This window comes from Brachyistius frenatus, unplaced genomic scaffold (assembly GCF_029030835.1).
Source record: "Brachyistius frenatus isolate BFR_SWC_R1_liver_20210118 unplaced genomic scaffold, ASM2903083v1 Contig_12, whole genome shotgun sequence".
In the NCBI taxonomy this organism is placed as follows: Eukaryota; Metazoa; Chordata; class Actinopteri; family Embiotocidae; genus Brachyistius; species Brachyistius frenatus.
The window spans coordinates 5,293,969-5,311,853 of record NW_027210611.1 but is presented as its reverse complement, the minus strand read 5'-3'; the positions used below and the strand labels follow the sequence as shown (position 1 = coordinate 5,311,853).

Sequence of the window (17,885 nt, the reverse complement as noted above, 5' to 3'; positions counted from 1 at the left end):
AGTTAAGATTTACAGCAGTATCTGATCTGATAGTGTTAAATTTAGTCATTGATATATGCGTGTTACTCTCCCATCTCCATGGGCACTCACAAGAACTGCTGGGGCTTGCAAACTGATAAAATCTCACTGTGACTAATGCAGCGTGGTTGACTTTGCTGTCTGTGGAGATTGATGACTTACATACATTGGTGTCTTGCAAACTTTGTCCTGCAAACACCAAGACAAAATAAAACGAAATGTTTGTTAAAAAATAAGCCTCAATAGAATCATGATTCACCCTCACAGGCCTGTGCACTATACTGTATATTTGTTCAAGGTGTGAACACCTCTCAGCTTCTGTCAGCTCTTCTCAGCTATACACGTAAGACAGAGGTGAGAGTTTTGTTGTTAAAAAACACTTTAAAGTAGGGAAATCAAAGATTTAAAAGCAGACAATCCTCAGTGCATGCAGTTGATATATTTGTTTGAATAGGTTGCCAACTTAGCTCGAAGGCAAAGATGATGGATAGCCTGGCAAATACATAATAATTACCAAGACATTAATGCACATAGAGCATTGATGGGCATCTAAAATTGCCTTGAGTATGACTAATAGGTATACCAACTTCAGAGGTCAAAGAATTGGGTTGCAGCTTGAAAAGGCTTTTTGCTGTTGAGATTTTGTTTCTTCTTGTTTATATCACAACAACACTGACAAATGCGCTGCGCTCTTTGTTTTTGCATGCTGGGGCAGAAAGAATTGGCGGTTAGAAAGAAACGGGCAGTAATTCCAGACTTTTTTTTTTTTTTTATCAAAGGGAAAAACCGTGAATGGAGAGTATGAAAACAATATGTGAGAAAAAAATCTCTTTACACTGAAACAAAAGTGATAAATTACAGGAAATAAGATGTTCGGACACATAGAAGTTGAGCAGAGAAAATTAAGTAATACAATATTACAGGGGGCTTGAAAAATAGAAATAACAAAGTCACAGCAAAGACTCGGTTCTTGTTGCATCTTTCCCACCCTTAGAGCCTAATTTTCTGAATGTGCTGGTTTGAAGCCAAAGATTGACATGTAGTTTATGATGAAATTATAAATCACATATGAAAGTGGAAAAAAAGGGAGATGACTAAAAAGAAAGTTGAAAGCAGCTGTAAAACACTGCATGCCACAGTTATTTGGAAATGGCATTATATTTATTGCCATAATACTCTGTACCAACTTCAAAACCTGTCATAACAGCTACTTTTTCTCACCTTGAGCAGTGAATCAAACATGTTAAGCTAAAGTGTGACATAAATATATTCAGCAGGACTGTGATGAGTACCGTCAATCTTAAGTTAATTTACTTTACTGTGAGAATGTTTCAGAAATGTTCTTCATGTCAGAATTATCTGAAAGTACAAATACACATATTTCTGCTATTTTAACTCATTCGGGGCTCTACGAACCACAACTTGATACAAGAGTATAAAACACAGCTTTTTGCCGAAATAATGAGATAATCTGATAAATTTCAGATATAAATGCCTACAATAATGATCATGACTTTTTCTTTGTAATAAATAAGACAAACATGAAATTTCTTTTGCTGCTTCAATTTATGTTTATTGATAGATTGTTGTTACTAATAAGTAAAACAATTTCTCGTGTTTGTTTTCTAACAGTGATTGCTGCTCAGCATTTACGAAAATTTATCTCTGAGAGTTAATGATAAAAAAAAAAGATGAATGAAAAACCCTATCAGCCATATAAAATCTGATATTTCCTGATTACAAATTTTTCGATAGAAAAATACTTTTTTGTGGTTTTGATATTTCCACATTCCTGTTAACTGACTGAAGGAGGAAACTATTGTTCTTGTCAGCCCTCATCCTTCATGCACAGTTGGTTTGAATGCAGCTTATGTTTTTAAAAGCTTTGGCTGTTATCTTAGTGGACATGAGAGTGTCAAGTTTAGACACAAATTGCGCCACTGTGTACTCTTGCATCCACAGAGGTTTGCATGAGAACATCGTTTTACAGCAGGATTAAAAAATGTTTTAGTAACCTCATTTGAACACAGGACAGCTGTTAGAATTTGTTTTTGATATTACTGCTGTGTATGGATTAAATAAACAGGTTACATGTTAATTACTGAGCCTTAGAGGTGCTGGTGGATGTATAACTGTGCTGAGGGCGAGATCTGAAGTTATTCCATACTTTAATTGCTATAGGCAAGGCTAGCTGCTTCCTGTTGATCTTCTCATCTAACTCCGATAAAGAAGGTAAACAAAAACAAAACTATCTCTTTGGGAAACTTAACTACATGATGATGCAGACCACAGACTGGCGTTTGTTTAGCATGCCATCTGAGCCCGCTCTCCTTCTGAGTCTGTTCTGGGACTCTCTGGTACACTTCTGAATGTAAGTCACAGCCTCCACCGTCCTCCTCTTTTGGATTCGATGGAGCAAAATCCGATATGCCCCAGTAACAGGACTTCTCAAGTTTAGGCCGTTGTTGAGAAGGTGGACCTTGGTAATGCCAAGGTCCTCCAGCATTGCCTTCACATTCAGTTCGTCTGAGGTGAGGATGTAGTTGGGCTCAGCAAGATAGGAGGGTGTAGGTCTAGAAGCTGGGTAGGCCTGGGTGTATTCGATGCCTGTCATCCAGTTGCTGGCCATGATCTGCGGCACAATGGGGCGATCCACAGGAACTGGCATCAGGAGGCCCTTAATGATTTCCTGGCAGGACTGCGGTACGTAGGGGGGGATGGCATATGAGCCCTGCAGGATGCAACACTTAAGTCTGCCTGTGTTAGTCGCTTTGAATGGCAACGTGGCGGTCACCATAAAGTAAAGCAGAATACCCAACGCCCAAATATCTGCATATTGACCATTGTAGCCTTTCTCTTTGAAGAGCTCCGGGGCTGCGTAGGGTGGAGAGCCACAGAACGTGTGGAGTACGTCACTGGGGGAGCAATAAGTACTAAAACCAAAGTCACCCACTTTAATGCAGAAGGTGCTGGTGTAAAAGACATTCTCTGCCTTCAGGTCCCTGTGGACAATATTATTATCATGCTGGAAAAAGAGAGAGAACAAATATGTTTTAAAGTGTTATGCATTTGGTTTTATTAGAGAGGAATATAACACGTAATTAGCTTGTACCTAATTTGCTTTTTTTAAGCAAACTGCAAATGCTAAATCACGTGAAAAGCTATCATTTGTTGTACCAGCTCCAAAATAAGGAGTGTTAAATAATGTTAAGTACTTTTACAAAAGTGTTTTTACTTTAAAATACATTCAGTGTAGATTGTGTGCTCTTGGTCTGTCTTCTTTCATTCTGCAACAAAGTTACATTTTCCACTATGTTCACTTGAAAGCCACTTTTGACTCACCATGTGTCTGACTGCAGACAGGATCTGTGAAAACACAAGCTTGCTCTCCAGGTCCGACAGGCGCCCTCTGGTGCTAATACGGGAGAACAGCTCGCCTCCACTGGCGTACTCCATCATCAGGTAGAGCCGCTTGAACGTCTCCACCACCTCGTACAGGCGCACTATGTTGGGGTGGGACAGCTTCTCCATGCAAGAGATCTCAGAGGCGAACAGAGCCTGCCAGTGCTTGTCCAGACGCGCCTTATCCAGGACTTTTACTGCCATTCTTTCTATCAGGTGAAGACAGATATGAGAAAAGGCGGTGAGGCAACAAAGACACACTTTAAAACATTTTTTAATCTTTCTCAAATTATGAAGCGCTGCTCGTCTTTCCTTCCTTTATGTTTTGATCTTGCCTTTTCAGCATGATGCCGACAAGCTGATGAAAACAATTTGGACCAATTCGGATCTGGCAGATGGGATTAGTCTGGGATGTCTTCAGACATCGGGAATGACTGGATTTACATGGTTTAAAATGCTTAGCTAAACTGACTGAAGTGTCTTTCCTGAGCTCAATCTGACTAATTTTAAAACAGAGTAAAATCAGTGAATCAGAGCCTCCGTATCTTCTCTAGTCAGAACTACAGGGAGAGCAAATAAAAAGCCCTTCTGCATAAAACAAGAACAGAATTTAGTTTCCATGTTGTAAAAAATATTTTTGATCTTAAAATATTCAAATGCAAATAAAGAGGAGCATCTAACATTACAAATCTACAATCCTGTATTCACTCTCCTCACATCCCTTTATGACTATTTATTTGCTTGATTAAAATGTTTTTCACATTTATTATATATTTATATAACATTATTCATTTTCATTATGTTTAAAGGCAAAATGTGATTTAATACAAATAAGTATTAGTGCTGCTTCACATGTTTTACCTGGAGGGCAATATGGGAGATGTGGCCTTTTCTGACCCTTATTACGTTGACAGATTTATTTCATCAAATAAGGTTCACATGCACATTCATGTTATACTGCCTCTTTAACCAACTAAACTGATACATTACATTTATGTAAATAAATGAGGAACACAAATTTTTTTTTAGTTTAACTAAGAATTATTTGCCAAATTATTTTTGGCCTCAATGGAAAGCACAATAACATAAGCTGGATGATTTCTGAAGTAAATAAGTTGTCCCCATGTGTCCTATCTGATCACTGAGGCTGTGTAAATGGGGGTGTAAAGAAAAGCAAAGAATCAAAAATCTCACCTTTGGTCAAGTCATGTATTCCCAATCTAACTTGGGAGAAATTGCCAGAGCCGATCTCCCCTCTCAGTTCGTAAAGCCCCACCCTTCGTCCAAATGCCAGGTCATTCATCACCTTCTCTGAGTGGGTCAGATCATACAAGGCCTTCCCAAACGCTGTGCGCTGCATTGCCTCGTCATCCTCCGTCATGCTCCTGTTTATCTCCACCTTTTTTCCCAGCTTTGGGGAAGTCAGAGGGAAGATTTGCTCCTGATGTCGACTTTTCCTTAAGTGAGCCCCTGAGATGGAGAAAAGAATCAAGTTGGTGTCATACTTTGGGATGAAACAGCAATTATTTTTAGAATAAATTAAATTAATATTAGTGTGTCTATACTCACATGTTTTCCCTTTCATGTTCTTCTTACTCGTCTCTGTGTTGATGGCGTTGTTTCTGCTGTTCAAATACATGATTCCTGTCCTACACACCAGAAGCTACTCCGTCTTTCTTTGTTTTCCGTCCTCTTGGAGATTTTAAAATATAAAACGATGGTGCATTACCGAGAAAAGGAATTCCCACAAAACAAAAACTGAAGGAAAAATGTGGTCTGAACAAATGTGAGCAGCATGGCATGAATTTAAAACCATTTGCATGTTTCCTTGATAATCAACTGTCTGTCCAGATGCCGCTGCTGTGCAACTGCTCCTGCTCTCTCTGTATGTTGCATCGTTGTCTCCTGCAGTATAATCCAGAACTACTACATAAATCCCAGTAATCCCTAAGTGCTGGACTCCTCCCATGCCAACAGAGAATAGACAGGCTTTAGAGGCATTTTTAGACATGAACATACCACCTTGAACGAGACATTAAAGAGATTATCTTATGTACATTATTGTTTGGGGTCAACGGGTGGCTGGGGCAAGGTTATGACTGCATCTAGTGGCTCAGATGAACGGTGTTTCCTGCGGTTGCGGCCTTTAATTAAGACAAATATTGATTACATTTTTACATTATAAATTAAATATTATTAACTAATTAATTTGAATAAACTGCCATAGGTACTTTGTAGTTGCACTGATTACAAATGCCAGTTAAAATGATTGTTTCTTAAAGAATAAAAAGAAAAACATTCCATTTACTTTCAGCCAAAACTTAATGGAAGTGAATGTAGAAGGTGAGTAAGTGGAGCCGCCTGGCCTCACAGCAACACACTGACCCAGATACTGACCATGACACCAGACAGACAACATACTGTTACTCCGCCAGTCTTGTCTTCCTCTGCTGCTCAGATTGGACACACGGATTGTCTAGTAATCATCATGCATAAGCTGCTTGTTCATGTCACAAGTGACTCATTATAATCCAATCACATTTCATTTCAGTAGTGCAGCATTGAAAGAAAAGTCCTCTATTAAGAAAAGGTTTAAAGGAGAGGGCGGCGAGACTACGTTCAAACAGGAAGGAGTATAAATGTGAAATTATTGCCATGGGCAATGGACTCTGAGAGAGTAATGGTCGATTAGTGGCCCAAGTACAAAATACAAGCGCACTCTCACAGAGAAAAAACATTGTGGATTTATATTTCCCCTTCAATTAATATACGAATGCACAATTACAAATATAATTCCAAAAATGTCCTCCAAGTATTTTTTTAATAAACCTTTATAAATTCGTAAGATTTCCAAAAAGTGTGTGAAATACACAACAGTCTGAACTATTCTTGACCTTGGAAACAGCAGCTGGCAAAACAGTCTCACCACGAGATCCATGGCAGCTGTTCTGGCACTTTCTCCCATATCAAATTGTCTTCCTCGTGGGCTCTCTTTTAGCCAACTGCTGTTTCTAAAATCAAGAATAGACTTTCAATCCCAATTTTAAAGTCTTAAACAAAATGGAAACTTCAACATCCCAGGGCGACAAATACAGCCACTTTGTCACAGCCTGCCTGCCGGTGTCTCGGACATACGTCCAAGTTCCTTAGGTTTAACCACAAACGACCCCGTAGTTAGGGTTAAAAAAAGATCATGGACTGGGTTAAAATAAGTAATAAGTAAGGGACTATCAAGTTTCTTAAAATAAATCCATGTCAACTCCAATTTAAATGTCCTGTTTTTCTATGAGATTATATGTAATTAACATGTCATTTATTGATAAACTGTGGCACCTGAGGATAAAATGTTGGATTAATAATAATAGTTCTGTGAAGCCACTCCCCTTCCCCTTTAAGGCCCAAAATGTGTATATAAAACAAACTGTGGTTTACCTTGATAACTTTTTATGGTTTTTTTGGAGACAACATATCTTATGATCTACATAATTAAATCAGGTAATCCCTATGACTGAATGTGGGTTTTATAAGGATTACGGCAGAATTTAGTTGAGATTTGTTGTATTTTAATGAAAGGAATCAACAATTGAAACTGCAGCACGGGCATCACCTTTAATGGGGTCTGGGTGCCGAAGGCCTTCTGAACGATGATGATCTGTTGATCCGGGTGAAAATGAGGGGATCACATCAACACATCAAAGAAGGACTAACACCTTGTTAAGATATGAATGGAAAAACGGTCAAATGCCAGGATTACAATTTAGCTAAAAGACTTTCCTGTGATTAAAAAAAACATAGGTGATGTCTGAAAAGAGAACACAACTAAGGTTAACTTGTCATATAATAATATAAAACATGCCAATAAACTGTTTTCTTTGCATATCTGAAATGCTGTTTAATATCCAGTATTTTATTGTAGTTCTTAATGTTAATGTTTCTAGTGTCTCAGAAGAGAAAGTTTGAAGGGCTGCTCTGAGGAGGTTAGCCATTTGGTGTCATGTTGAATAAACACAAAGGTGCTGGAGTTTTTCTGAAGGGGAGGCTCAAAGGCCCCATGCTGATCCTTTTTATGTGTTTAGGCCAGGTTTTGTTTTAAGTCAGAGGTGCTAAACACCTTCCCCCTGAGATAAAAGATGATTAATGCCTTTGACTGAGCGACACTTTAATGACCCAAGGCCACTTAAGCCCTTCATTAAGGTGAGCTCAGGCTCAACACACTGAGCCACTGGGTCCCTTTGCAGCAGAAACAGAAAGAGTTTTCCTTTGAAGTGGCCCCTGAATGTAAGAGCTCTATCCCACAAGGCATTCAGCATGGAAATTTGATTAGCTCTCACTTTTTTCTGAGTCTACACCACTTTGTTTTTTGGGTGACATTTGGAACTAAAAGCTTAATCCCGTATAAATATCCGAGGCAGCAGTGAACAGAGGGACACTCAGGACCTGGCAACTGAGGAGCAGATTTGGACTGAAGCCATGGATGTACCCCGACCTTTCCTTCTCTTCCTGTGTGTCCTCCATCTGACCTGTAAGTACTGTTTGTTTATTCTGTTCTACTGATGCTGTGTCACTACAGCAAGAGCTAATTGCTGCTGGACTGACACTACTTTGCTCAAACATATCCATTGTATAATTGGTAAACATAGTAGTATAAGACGGTGTGATGCTGAGGGATGCATCCATACTCTTTTAACCGGACAGTATGGTGGGATCAATTAACTTTCTATTTAAACAATAATTGAAATTTTACTAGCAAAAATGAATATTTCCAGATGAACATGATCATCCATTATAGAAAAAAATATAATCTGGTTAATGCTTTTTTTGCACAAATGATGTAGAAAAAAACGGATTCCTGCACAACTAATCCTGAACTCATTGTGGATGATTTTTGATTAAAGATTAAACCAGGATAATACAATTTTAAGTCAGTGATGGCACCGACATGTGTTTGTCTTGTGTTTTCTAGTAACGGAAGTGTTGGGAAAACCCACTGATATTGATCACAGAAACCTGTTCACACAACGAGTGTGCTGCAAGAGACAGAGCCACTTTGTGTATATTGGACAAGGTAAGGCAACACGTTTCTTCACCTGTTCAAGAATTCTGCCCTCAGTGAACGTAGGTGGTCTTATTCGCACCAACATGTTTGTCTCCAGAAATGAAAGCAAGATGTCTGCTCCTATGTTGTTACTTGATTCTTTGATAAATTAAGAAAATGAAAAGCAAAAGAAATGAGTATAGATTTTTAAAATGATTCATCAGCGCCTGCCTTGCTCTTTGAAATCAAACTTATGCTTCTGTCCCTCTCTCCTCTCAGACATTTCTGGGAGTTCTGTCAGCATAGATGTGGGCATGTGCAGGACACACTGTGGGGGGACATCAAGACCATCACAAGAAGCAGGGCAGCAGGAATATTCAAAACATTCCTCAATGCTGGAATTTCTCAGGAGCAAAAAAGTAAGCGAAAGTCTATGACAGTTCCCTACACTGCCACAAGGGCGCGCTGTAACTTAGTGATTGTTTTATCAAGGCTGCTCCTACTTAAAAGTTGTCACTGAAGTTTGAGATAAACACACATTGTTTCATTTGACTGTTTGTAGATTGATAATTTATGAGAAAAATAAAGAAAAACGTTATTTAGTAAGATTAGTTACATTTGATGGATCACTTTGCATAACTTGTGCACCAATAAACGCACATAAACACGTTCTGACTTGTCTGACCAAAAAAATATGTAATGTCTTGTCTTATAAAAGATGAAGACCCACGGACCTGCTGCACCAGAGACCTTTGAGGCGCTCAACCAGCTACGTTCATGCGGGATGAACCAAGTGTGTGAGCCCACCGCGATGCGTGTGTACCAGGTGCTTCTGTTCGAAGGACCCCGAGAGGTGGAGGTCATCGAGGAGTGCCACTGTGAGATCAAGCTAAACCAGTGCATCCGGGTCCCCGCGCTGAAGACGTACTACTCCGAGACACCATACGAGACAGTCATCGACGTGGGGGGATGCTCCAGGTCCAAAGGCTTCCCAGGTGTGTGTGCGGGAGATCTACCTGCCCAAAACAACCATTATAAAAACAAGGAGGGGGGTTAACTGAGCATGAAGCCAATCATATGCAAAATTATTTATTTGGAAATGTGAAGTTAGGTTACATTTGGCCTGGACCAATGACTATGACCCAAGAACATGCAAGTTTTATTGAAAAGTTGTGGTCTGATTTAAAGTTCAAAACTGGAAGTACCTACTTCCATTGTATTTGTATGTATGTGAATTGTCTTTGCGTTATGTTTATTACCATTTATAAATTTAAGATAAATCTAAACATAATTAAAGGGGTTGACTAAATTATGAAGCTTTTGGGTGTTTTGTGTTGTGTCCAAATAAACAAACCTAATCAGATCAATAGGAAAGTTAGTGTTTGGGGGTGATTGAATTTATTTTTTATTTTTTTATTTTATACACTTTATTAATCCCCGAGGGGAAATTTCTTAACCCCTCTTTTAAACATTGCTTGTTGGTCTTTTCACAGATTATAATTGAGCTGCTGTTCCTATTAATGATTCACAGAGGGATTCTCCTGTGTCCCCACTAAGTTTGACTCGGCCTTGGTGGAAACCCCCAACAAAGTGGCTCTCATCCAGACTGTGGCGACCTGTGAGCTGAAGGAAAGCTGCTACAGGGTCCCATACATGGAGTATTATTACGAAACAGTCCAACATGAAGATGGAGTCAAAGAGGAGAGGCTCAAAGTAAGTATAAAACTAGTACTAAAACAGCCTTCTACTTATTTCACCTCTTCAATTTTATTTTTAAATCCAGCCCTTCACAATAAGCATCACTTCTCCTGCGATTAGCATAGCATGAATGACTCACTTGTGATGCAAGTTTCACACTCTTTTTGATAATCAAATTGGGAGGAAATGGGGGCTCGAGCTGGGTGTCAGACAACAATGAAGAATCTTCATTTATCAGACACATGTGGAAGACAGCACTTAATCATGCTTATTCGGTGCCGCACATCCTGTGTGAAGGTACTCTGGCTATGTTGCACGCATATTAATCCACAAGCAGGGTTTATTTTGATAGATGCAGAATAAGGATTTTTGCCTCAACTTCCTTTACTTTCAAGTTGCATAAAGAAGGGAAAAAGTCTACAGAGGTCAAAAGTCCTGCAACACAAAACATCTTAACTGTGAGAACCATGTGTTTCTTTTGATTCAAAGGTTCTGTTCATTTTACAAATATTTGATTCCGCAGTTGCATTTTTTTTGCAGGAAAATTAAAATTGTACTTAAATTGGTTTGTGGGCCATATCTGAAGCAAATAGAGATTTAAACACATTTTTCTTTCCTCAGCATTTTAGACCACTCAACAATCTCCCACTTGAAAGGAACATCCTTCAGACTGCAAAACCAAGTTTCTCAAACCACAAACGCATTATTTATGACTTTTACATAAAACTTCATCTTAAAAATCAATGGGTTGATGGAGAAAATTTAAGTTGAATTGAATGGCACAGTCGTGTTTTTCTGCTGTGTTTCAGCATCAAAGGTGCGAGTTGAGCGCAAACACAAATGGCCCCTGCAGGTGTCGAATCAGAGCAGTAAACATGCTGGCCCCTGACTCAATATTTGTGACCAGCTGTGTGCTGATCTCCGTCTCTCTGTGTTGCTAATTTTCCACAGGAAATAGATGCGGGCAGATGTTTGGGAGGCTGCACTGCAGGAAACCGATGCTTTCTCAGGTAAGTAAGAACACAGCTGCTACACACACCTCCTACGGCCGTCTCATAACAATTGTCTGAGAACTCTGACACCATCTGCACTCAGCATGTTGGCCTTCTCGGTTACACCAAATGTCCCTCTGCTTTATTTTGAGATTGTTGAGACACACCATGTTATTTTCTGTTTATTCTAAGCATATTAAAAGAATGAAAGGTCCACACACCACAATTGACCTTATAGTTTCTCCATTATATCATCAGACTTAAAAAGGAAGGAAAAATGCTGCACATAAAAATACAGAATAGTATTTTTTTTTATTAATTTCATTAGTGCATGTCTCATTGGGATTTATTTTAATTGTCTTACTTGTTCATCAGTCATAACTTCTTCATACAAAGTTTACACAGGAGTTATTTAGGTTGAAATTGACATTAGGCCTAAAACTAAACATAATGTCACCAGACTAACCTAACATGGTTCAAGGACCAAAATACCTCAAGCACATAATTCAGTACAGTCAAATTGACAATCATGATAAGTTATATAACTGTAGTTCAACTGCTTATCTAATATTTTACAACGAAAAGTAATGTTTTGGGAGATGCACGGCACATAAAAAGGTTGCCTGTTGTTGTAACAAAGCTGTGGTTGACAAAGTATTTAGATTCTGTACTTAAGCAAATGTGCTGATTCAGGAAAATAAAAATACTCCATTACAAGTAAAAGTAAGGCATGACAAATTTGACCTAAGTAAAAGCATTGACAGAAATATATAGACAAAGCATTAAATCAAAAGTACTGTTTTTTATCCTTTGACAGATATATTATTATATATGAGATCATTAGATGATTAATCCTGAAGCATCAGTGTGCAAGCAGCATGTTACTGTTATAGCTGCAGCAGGGAGCTAGTTTGAGCTACTTTATATTAATTTGTATTATTTATGTACAGGGACAACAGATCAATTTGAAGGGTCTTGATCAGTTTACAGAGAGAGGAAAGAAGAAAAAGAAAGTTCTGATACACAGATCTGTTTTCAGTTTTTTGACTTTTTCTCTCATCTTTGATTTTTGCTGAGATATTGAATCATTTGAAGATTTATGGAAATTAAACCATGAGAAGTTTAGAGGGAAGAATCACTATTTGGTGTAGCTGTTAACAGGTCCATCTGAAATGGGCCTCTGAATACACGCTGATATTTGTAAGATGTCAGAAGACAAAAAGTTTGGAAACCACTAGTTTAATCTTCAACAATGGGTTTTATGCTAAAAGCTGGTTTTATTACCCATTGTTTCAAATCTTTATCTAAAAAGGAACTAATGCTGTCAAATACTATGTAGAATAAATGTCCAGATAACACACTATTTTCCTCTGAAATATAGTGGAGAGGAAGAATAAAGCTGCATCAAATGGAAATACTCAAAGTAAAAGTACCTCAAAACTGTGCTTAAGTACAGTATTTGTGTAAATGTACTTTTACTTTCCACCACTGTGACAAAGGGATTTTACTTTTGTATAATTACATTTTTTTTGTTGTTGCAGGAGTTCAACAGATCCAAAAATATGCCACTTGTGGTCTGAAAGACCCTCCAGCTCCTGTGTTCCTCAGAACCATGAGAGTCACAGCTTCCTCAACCAGCACGGTCAGATTCACACAGTCCTGGCCATCACTTCCTGCCTCTGCCAAACCTAAACACAGCGCCCTCCACTGGACTCCAAGGGTCACCAAAAGTGTGGCCAACTGACTGCAGCTGACGACCACCAAATACACATTTTAAAGAATTTGCTACCCGAAAGTATTATTGTATTATATGTAATATATGTAAAAAGGATAATTTTGTAAATAAATGCAATACATCAACCGGGCTAAGTTTGCCCGGTCTGCGAATGAGTTTGGAAAACAATTTAAAGTACAAACAATGTAGCCTATTGGAAGATTGTGTTTTAAGCTTTAAGACAATATGAGAATCATTGAAATATCATTCAATATCAGGGTCATCATAAAACACATGACATGAATACGTTTTACCCACTTCAGACGTTTCCCCTTCTCCATGAACCATTCAGTAACTAAAAAAATAAAAAATGCTAAAAATCCCTCATGAAGTTTCAAAGGACCAGAATAAAGCTTTGAATAGCACTATAAAGGACCAAAGCCAAACAACTTAAATTACCGCTTTGAAAAAAACACACGTGGAAGTAGTTTATAGCTCCTTATTTTGATATTGACGTGTGAAAAAACACTTTTCTGTTTCTTCTAAAGTGAAAAAGGTTTATGACTTACATGCAAGGTGTCATATAGAAAAAAACTTTGATCCCCTAAATGTTTATGACAGTGAGGGAAACCAACTTTTTTCAGTGTCAGTGTATCTTTTGCTTGTGTGTAATTGTGCGTAAAGATTAAAGGCAGCAAATGGCACAGTGCGCCATTTCTGAATTTCAAGAAATAAGGTGGCTTTGAAAAATAGATACAAAAAAAAAAAAAGCGAGTTTAAAGCTGGATTTACTCTTCTAAATTCAGGGTTCGTATTAGAGGGATACAATCATTAATATTTCTGTTTGTAGCCTAGATAGATGGTGGAGGGTAAACTTCATCTAAATTCACCAGTACCAGATAAGTACTGTTCCTCAATCTAAATTTGGAAGTTTACTGTATTCCAATAACTAAACTGTGTAGAGATCCTGATATGCATATATATTTTAAGTAGCCTACATCAATGCCATGGAAGCGGTAAGCCAGATGGTCTTTGGGACTTTTTTTTTCTAAAATAAAACTGCAAATTTGGTGATTATCTAACGGTTATGTGAATCTCAGGAAGTGTATCCAGTGACACACTTCTTTATCCAAGTACCCGATAAGTACTGTTCCTCAATGACTATCCTCTGTAGAGATCCTGATACGCATATATATTTTAAGTAGCCTACATCAATGCCATGGAAGCGGTAAGCCAGATGGTCTTTGGGACTTTTTTTTTTTCTAAAATAAAACTGCAAATTTGGTGATTATCCAACTGTTATGTAAATCTCAGGAAGAGTAGCCGGTGACACCCATCTCTTTATCCAAGTAATTGTTTTCCACCTGAGACACTGTGCCCATTATTCTAAATTAATGGATTCATTTAGGCGCAGTTATTTCCCACTGGGAATACACTTCCTCGGGAGATTAGCTCCTCACTCTGTCCGCAGCTTTCCTTCATTTTTGTCGCTTATAAATTATATTGTAAAGACAGAAATATTCTACAACAACATATTCGTTAATAAGAAGCCAGGTTTCCAGCGGCTCAAGGCAGTTTATTCGAGCCCTCAGGGCCAGACGTGAAGACAATGGGCTTGAATAAAATCAGCAGTCGGGTTCACACCTTGTTAACATCGACATTAGTCTCCCTTTATATTCGCTGATTGGTGATTTACATTTGCGACCAAATAGCATCTTTATTGCTGTTTAACAAGTGTTAGGGGGCTCCGAAGACGAAACACTAGCGTTTAGTATAAAAAGTCGAGCTTCCAGAATTCCACAGTCACTCCAACTCCAAATTGCTGTGGTTCGAGGACACTGACGCACGAGTAATCTACTCACACTGACGAGATGTTGACGTTTGTGATCAGCTTTGCCACGTTAGTGTGCACCGCCGCTGCACGGCCATCGCTCAACAGCCTGGCTCTCCCCGCCGAGAACAAGCCAGAGGAAGTCCGTTCAGCTGCTATCAAGAGACTTTTGGGAGTTTTCGGGATGGAGGACACCCCTGCCGTCCATGGACATAAGGACCCACCTCAGTACATGCTCGATCTGTACAACACAGTGGCTGATGTGAACGGACTCACCAGGGACCCGGATCTTCTGGAAGGGAATACTGTGCGCAGTTTCTTTGACAAATGTAAGATCTAATTTACTGCGTGCATATGCGTTTTAAACGGGCTGCTGTAGACGTCTGCTGTGGTCTCTAATGATGTAATTTACATTGCAGTGCGCAGCGAACAGGTGGAGTTCAGGTTCAATTTGTCCACGGTCGCAAGAACGGAGAAGATTCTCACTGCAGAGCTCCATCTCTTCAAGCTGTGGCCTCAAGCCACTATGGCATTCAACAGACTTCACTTCTGCCAGGTATATAAATCAAGGAGATCAATCATCTTGAGGGTTGAATGTTAAAATGAAATGCACTCAAATGCATCTCACTGTTGGAAGTTTCTGTCGTATTGATTACATTTATTCTGTTTCATTCAGGTCAGTGTTTATCAGGTGCTTAGCAGTAGCAAACACAACCATACACAAGAGAAGAAGCTGCTGTCTTCTCGACTCACGCCAATCCACTCTACTGGTTGGGAAGTGTTCACCATCACACACGCAGTAAGTATCATCCTCTTTTTCAAGCCTGCATGAACTGCTGTAAGCAAACAGAGGACAGCGTAGAAGAACTGACCGATGATCTTCTTGAAGGTCCGTTCCTGGATGGTAAATGAAAGCAGTAACCTGGGGCTCCAAGTGGTGGTTCGGTCACTCGGCGGGAGTCTGGTTAATATGAAGGTCATCCACTTTGCTTCAGGACGAAACCACCATCTGAGCAAACAGCCCATGTTGGTCCTCTTCACCAACGACGGCCGCCAATCAACTTCTCTTCAGGATTCAGGTGAGATTTAAGTCAACTTTGATATCATTTGATTAATCAGGTTATGGCCGATGGTAGTGAAAGTTTTTTGTGGCCTTACTGCAGGGGTGTAAAGAATTTTAGAGACTAGAAGAAACACAGGGTGTTAAACTCTTTAAAGGACCCCAACTCCATCCCCTTGTATTTAGAGAACATACTGCATCTCTTAGAACATATTAACCATTGTGTTTCCTAATGAAAAGTTTTTACTTTCTTTCACCAGATTCAAATGACACCACTGTGACTTCTAGCCATCCTGAGGCCCCCCTGTCAGATCCACCTTCCCGCAAGACTCGGTCTCTGGACTACAGCGAGGAGGACCGTGCGTCCATGACCTGCCAGCACCTGCCCCTCTATGTGGACTTCGAGGAGATCGGGTGGTCGGGCTGGATTGTCTCTCCCAGGGGTTACAATGCTTACCACTGCAAAGGCTCCTGCCCGTTCCCTCTGGGTCAGAACATGAAACCAACCAACCACGCCACCGTCCAGTCCATCATCAACGCACTGAGGCTGATCAAAAGCGTCGATACCCCGTGCTGCGTGCCCGACAAGCTCTTCTCCATCAACCTGCTCTACTTTGACGACGATGAGAACGTGGTGTTGAAACAGTATAATGACATGGTGGCTGGAAGCTGTGGCTGCCACTGACCTCAGGCTACTCACCGCTGTCGGGCTGCACAGATACTTGTTAAAAATTAATGTAAATAGGGTTTTGATAAATTGACGACAAACTGCCCTTTGGCTGTTATTTGCAACTCATAAGTAATGTGCCGAGTCCAAAATGTGATCTTGTAATATTTGTAAATATTTATAAATTATAATATATGACAGTGATGGAAGTAATTTCCCATAAAATATGTTCATTTGTATATTTTTTTTGTATGTGTTTGTTTTTTTGTGAATGTTTATTTTATCATAATAAATATTGTAATCAAAAGATGTCGCTGAATTTATTTGAAAAGAAATTGCACAGCCGTAATTTCTGCCAGTTTTGCTAAAAATCAACATAAAAAACTAAACATGTAAAAATTAGTGACTGAATACAGTTAACCATTATCACAACAGGCCTGTTCATACAGATCCTTCAGTCCAACGTTGTTTGCAACATTTATTTACACAAAGCTTAAAATTTTACGGAAATTGAGAGGATATCGATTTGATTTAAGGAATGCCGATTTAAGGTGGGAAAGCATTGCAAGGTTTTATGTCCACACACATTATACAATAGTCAGTAATGGTTCATAAATGTGCTTAAATAAAAACTCCTGCTGTTGTGGGAAGAACATAAAGGGGATGTTTTACCTTGGTCAGATAGGCCCTGTCTTCTTCATACAAGCAGGCTTCGGCAGGACTTTGCAGCTTCCATTTGGAGAGATTTTGCACTTCACCCACGCCAGAGCAGTGACCCAGTATGTTGGTGGTGGTTCCCAAACAATCCCTGTCAATAGAAAGATAGAATGTTTTGAGGTTAAGGACACATGAGCATTGATTTACTATAATCACACTTTCTACACAGACAAGTTTAGAAGGTTTAATGTGTTTCAGAATACCTCTAACTTTATGTAACAATATATAGTCTACTAGAAAATAATATGTAAATATATCTGTAATACGTTGCACAGTATTGACTGATGCATCTTCACATGCTGCCACTAATGTACACAGAGTAGATTTATACTCTGAAATACAACTGATCAGATACAGAAAAGCAGCCACTGCCGACTCAGTCTCCACCGTGCCACCAGAGGACCCTGTTGTGCTCCTGGGTGAAGAACAGCTACTGAGTGGAGGAAACAGAGCCGTGAGGGGGTTCATTGTGTGATAGCAAAAAGACTTGAGGACCATTTACTTGGGAGCCTTCCTCCCCGCAGATGACACGCCTGAAATAATAAAACATTGTCATGTTTAAATGTACCTAGAAATTCTAACGCGCTCGTGAGTATACTGGTAAAAAAATATATAAATGCTGATTTACAAACCTTGTGAAGCTTATGTTTATTTTTTTTTAGCTGTTGTTGTTTCTGTTTTAGACTGCATCCTATTGAGGATTGTGTCCAATGGTTTTGATTGTCCCAACAAGTCTTACAAGTAATATTCC

The 17,885-nt window shown here is 39.2% G+C and overlaps 3 protein-coding genes across 3 annotated transcripts; 2 read left to right on the top strand and 1 right to left on the bottom strand.

Annotated features, from left to right (window-relative positions):
- Window positions 1-2,287: 2,287 nt before the first annotated feature.
- Window positions 2,288-5,059, bottom strand: LOC138617163 (serine/threonine-protein kinase NIM1). Its single transcript, XM_069691918.1, has 4 exons — window positions 4,990-5,059; window positions 4,615-4,890; window positions 3,361-3,629; window positions 2,288-3,043 (listed from the first exon to the last, which is right to left on the bottom strand). Exons 1-4 carry the CDS (start codon window positions 5,057-5,059, stop codon window positions 2,288-2,290), a joined length of 1,371 nt encoding a protein of 456 aa, XP_069548019.1.
- Window positions 5,060-7,890: 2,831 nt separating this feature from the next.
- pnhd (pinhead) lies at window positions 7,891-12,837 on the top strand. The gene is made up of 7 exons (XM_069691917.1): window positions 7,891-7,942; window positions 8,384-8,485; window positions 8,735-8,874; window positions 9,174-9,450; window positions 9,987-10,168; window positions 11,105-11,163; window positions 12,687-12,837. The coding sequence occupies exons 1-7, from the start codon at window positions 7,891-7,893 to the stop codon at window positions 12,835-12,837; spliced, it is 963 nt and encodes a 320-aa protein (XP_069548018.1).
- Window positions 12,838-14,730: 1,893 nt separating this feature from the next.
- On the top strand, window positions 14,731-16,435 carry admp (anti-dorsalizing morphogenic protein). Its single transcript, XM_069691964.1, has 5 exons — window positions 14,731-15,019; window positions 15,110-15,246; window positions 15,367-15,489; window positions 15,580-15,763; window positions 16,008-16,435. The coding sequence occupies exons 1-5, from the start codon at window positions 14,731-14,733 to the stop codon at window positions 16,433-16,435; spliced, it is 1,161 nt and encodes a 386-aa protein (XP_069548065.1).
- Window positions 16,436-17,885: the final 1,450 nt, after the last annotated feature.